Source organism: Lolium rigidum, chromosome 7 (genome assembly GCF_022539505.1).
Source record: "Lolium rigidum isolate FL_2022 chromosome 7, APGP_CSIRO_Lrig_0.1, whole genome shotgun sequence".
Taxonomy (NCBI): domain Eukaryota; kingdom Viridiplantae; phylum Streptophyta; class Magnoliopsida; order Poales; family Poaceae; genus Lolium; species Lolium rigidum.
In genome coordinates, this window is record NC_061514.1 from 59,795,455 (window position 1) to 59,798,681 (window position 3,227).

General features: G+C 52.9%; 1 protein-coding gene across 1 annotated transcript; it reads left to right on the forward strand.

The window, feature by feature from the left end:
• The first annotated feature begins 452 nt into the window (after positions 1 to 452).
• On the forward strand, positions 453 to 2,562 carry LOC124676645 (protein RGF1 INDUCIBLE TRANSCRIPTION FACTOR 1-like). Its single transcript, XM_047212685.1, has 4 exons — positions 453 to 752; positions 880 to 1,071; positions 1,444 to 1,659; positions 1,777 to 2,562. The coding sequence occupies exons 1-4, from the start codon at positions 684 to 686 to the stop codon at positions 2,047 to 2,049; spliced, it is 750 nt and encodes a 249-aa protein (XP_047068641.1). The 5' UTR covers positions 453 to 683; the 3' UTR covers positions 2,050 to 2,562.
• The last annotated feature ends 665 nt before the right edge of the window (positions 2,563 to 3,227 follow it).

Here is a 3,227-nt window from a genome sequence, read left to right on the forward strand (position 1 = left end):
TTGGACACAAAAGTTAATAGGTACATCTTGAAGTTCTACAAACCGACATTTTTAGTGTCATGTGTAGAAAAGAAAAATTCTGATGTAAAAAGGTTGTCTGCGTGACGTTTCTTTTGTCTTTTTCACACAAATCATAAAAAATATCGGCTTTTCGCAAAACTTGATGTGTGCATATAGAATGTCGATACCTAACAGAGGAAAATTTCATTCGAATTTTTTTAACAATTTAAAATATTTTTTCCGCTGGCAGGAGGCATGCTCCGAATTGAATTTTCCCACCCGTGGCTTTATTAATTTAAATCTAAAGTTTTATGTTTAAAAAACAGGGTACGAAGTGCAAGACGGGTATGCCACTGATGGCCTGGTCTTTGCCCGGATCCGGCAGGGAGGGGATAAGACCGGGCGGCCTCGCTACGGAACAAAGCTCCCCTGAAAAGAATCCACCCTTGCTGGTTTGGTTTACCACCACTCTCTACCTAGGGTGACACTTGCAGCCTTTCTTCCTCCCGGTCTACAAAGACCTCTTTCGGCTTTCCCCTGCCTCCACTTCTTTGCCCCTTTCCCTCCCTCCTCTTTCCTCTGCTTTTTCCTCCCTCAAATCCTCCACTCCTCTCCTCGCTCTGCTCTGTCTCATACCTTCTTCTTGCTTCACACCGCACCTTGCTCCGTTGGGTTCAAGCAGCATGGAAATGGCATTCCACCATGACTCGCCGCTGCTGCTCAGAATCAACACCAGAGGCGGCCACCACATGGTAAACTCTACTGCCACCTCTTCGCTTCTTCCCCTGCTCTCTTGTTTTTCGGAGCCATTAAATGCTCGGTCTACTGGTTTATTGGTTCAACTCCTCTGCTAACTAACTAAAGAATCAATGGCGGCAGGGCGGCGACGAGGCGGAGAACCAGCGCTGGCCGCCGTGGCTCAAGCCGCTGCTGGCCACCAGCTTCTTCGGCCAATGCAAGATGCACGCGGACGCCCACAAGTGCGAGTGCAACATGTACTGCCTCGACTGCGTCAGCGGCGCGCTATGTTCACAGTGCCTCGCATACCACCACGGACACCACGCTATCCAGGTGCGTGACCACACCATGCTCTTCTTCCTTTCGTTTCTTTCCATTTCGATTGGAACTTTCCTTCGAGAGAGGCTCTCCTTCGAGACTAAGAATCTACAGCTAGCTCCCCTGTTCCGTTCCCGTTGGAGCACACAAAGGAGCGGCGAGGAAGCTTCTTGGCTCGGACGGAAAAGTCTCTCTCTCTCTCAAAGCTATACTTGTTGTAGCTGCTGCATCTTGCCAGCTCGCAACGGCCTCTCTTCCCCCACACGCATTCGAAAGTGGAAACATCCGAGGAGCGGGATAACCAACTTTTGCCTGAACCGGCATGAGAAATGCCCCTGTTCCATCTATCTTGCTTCTCTCTGACTCTGACGATACTTGTTTGTGCAGATACGGCGGTCGTCGTACCACGACGTGATCCGCGTGTCGGAGATCCAGAAGGTGCTGGACATCACCGGCGTGCAGACCTACATCATCAACAGCGCGCGCGTCGTCTTCCTCAACGAGCGCCCGCAGCCCAGGCCGGGCAAGGGCGTCACCAACACCTGCGAGGTCTGCGAGCGCAGCCTGCTCGACACCTTCAGATTCTGCTCACTCGGATGCAAGGTAATACTGACTAGTCAACGCATGTTCATTCCAAGATTTCTTCAGTTCAGTTTGGTTCGCTCGTGCTACGCATCGGCATTGTCATTAACTCTGTTATTAATTGTTCTGGTGTGGCAGATCGTGGGCACCTCCGGCGAGTACCGCGGCCGGAAGAAGCACGCCGCCGGGATGAAGAGGAAGCTGAAGAAGCCCACGACCGGCGCCGTGGCGTCTGACTCGGAGGACTCGTCCACCATCACGAGCGGCGGCAGCGACAAGAGCAGCGTGGTGCAGAGCTTCACCCCGTCCACCCCGCCGGCCACGGCCACGGCCAACAGCTACCGCTCCGCCAAGCGGCGCAAGGGCATCCCACACCGCTCGCCATTCGGCAGCCTCATGCTGGACTTCTAGTCTCTGCTAGAGCAGAGCAACCCGAGCTCGCGCACCTCGCCGCCGGTACAACTACCACTGTAGCATACACATCCATTACCTACCTCTACTATAGTTTGTTCTGTTCGGTTCTATACAAGAAGCAAGGAGCTTAAGCAAATAACGAGCGCCCCCATTGCCGTCGCACCCCTGCGCTTCTGGACGAGGAGGCCGGTGCAGCGCAATGCGGGATGGCAACGATAGTTGTTACTACTTTCATACTACGGTAGTTTTTACAGACAGTTAGTAGCAAGAAGGGTGTGGGTTTGTCTTCTTCGTCTCCCCGGAAGGGCGTGGGAGGTAGTATGTGATAGTAGCTAGTAAGTTTTGCAACTCCTCTTTCATAGGGTTTTTTTTTAGCTGTGTTTGATACAGTGTACTATGGTAGATGTACATATATGCATGTATACTATCACAGATGGGGAAATGCTAGTACTATGACTCCGGTACGTGTCCATATTTGTCCTGTAATAAAGTTGAGAATGCTGCTCCTCATTAGGTCTGTTGCTTGCTTGATTTCTTCTCTGTCTGCTCTATCTATCATCAGCAAATGCTTGAATGTGTCCAGTTCGTGCAATGCAATGCAGGGAGAGCTGAGGGGCAAGCTAGTTCTTCTCTGGTACTGGAAAATGTGGAAGGTAGCTAGCATGCCCTGCTGACCTGAGATGTGGTGGAGAAATGGGAGCACTATGGCAAGGTCAGCTGCGTCAAGCCGCCTGCCTAACTTGCTTGACCCGGCAGCCATTCACCGAACCCAACCCAGAGCCAAGGATGGATGAAAGCGGCCGGCCGATGTCGACGTTGTCGCCATCGTCATCCCTGGACCGCTTCGTTGCTTCCGCCCATACGGCAGCGCGCGCCATCCCCTGCCCGTCCAACCGCCGTCCGCCATTCAACCCGGCCGGCGCGGCATGCAAGCTTCTCTCTCTCCGTGGTAGTAGACGGTAACCCTGATGAAGTCGGGCCGATCCAGAGGCTAGATCGGCCGTACGATGCCGCCAATGATACGTGTACCGGCAAGGTAGTGCAGGACCACGTGCGTGCGTCGATCTCGAGCATATCTCGGCGGGCTCCCATCTGGACGCAGCTTCAGTAACTTGGTGTTATCAAGTCTCACGGTGACTTGCCTCCAACATCTACCATCAATTGCTCATCCAACG

Excerpts from the sequence above, each read along its gene's own strand:
- LOC124676645 (XM_047212685.1), top strand. The coding sequence starts at position 684 with ATGGAAATGGCATTCCACCATGACTCGCCGCTGCTGCTCAGAATCAAC. Across the intron at positions 753-879 it reads CCAGAGGCGGCCACCACATG|GGCGGCGACGAGGCGGAGAA; the intron begins GTAAACTCTACT and ends CAATGGCGGCAG. Across the intron at positions 1,072-1,443 it reads ACGGACACCACGCTATCCAG|ATACGGCGGTCGTCGTACCA; the intron begins GTGCGTGACCAC and ends TTGTTTGTGCAG.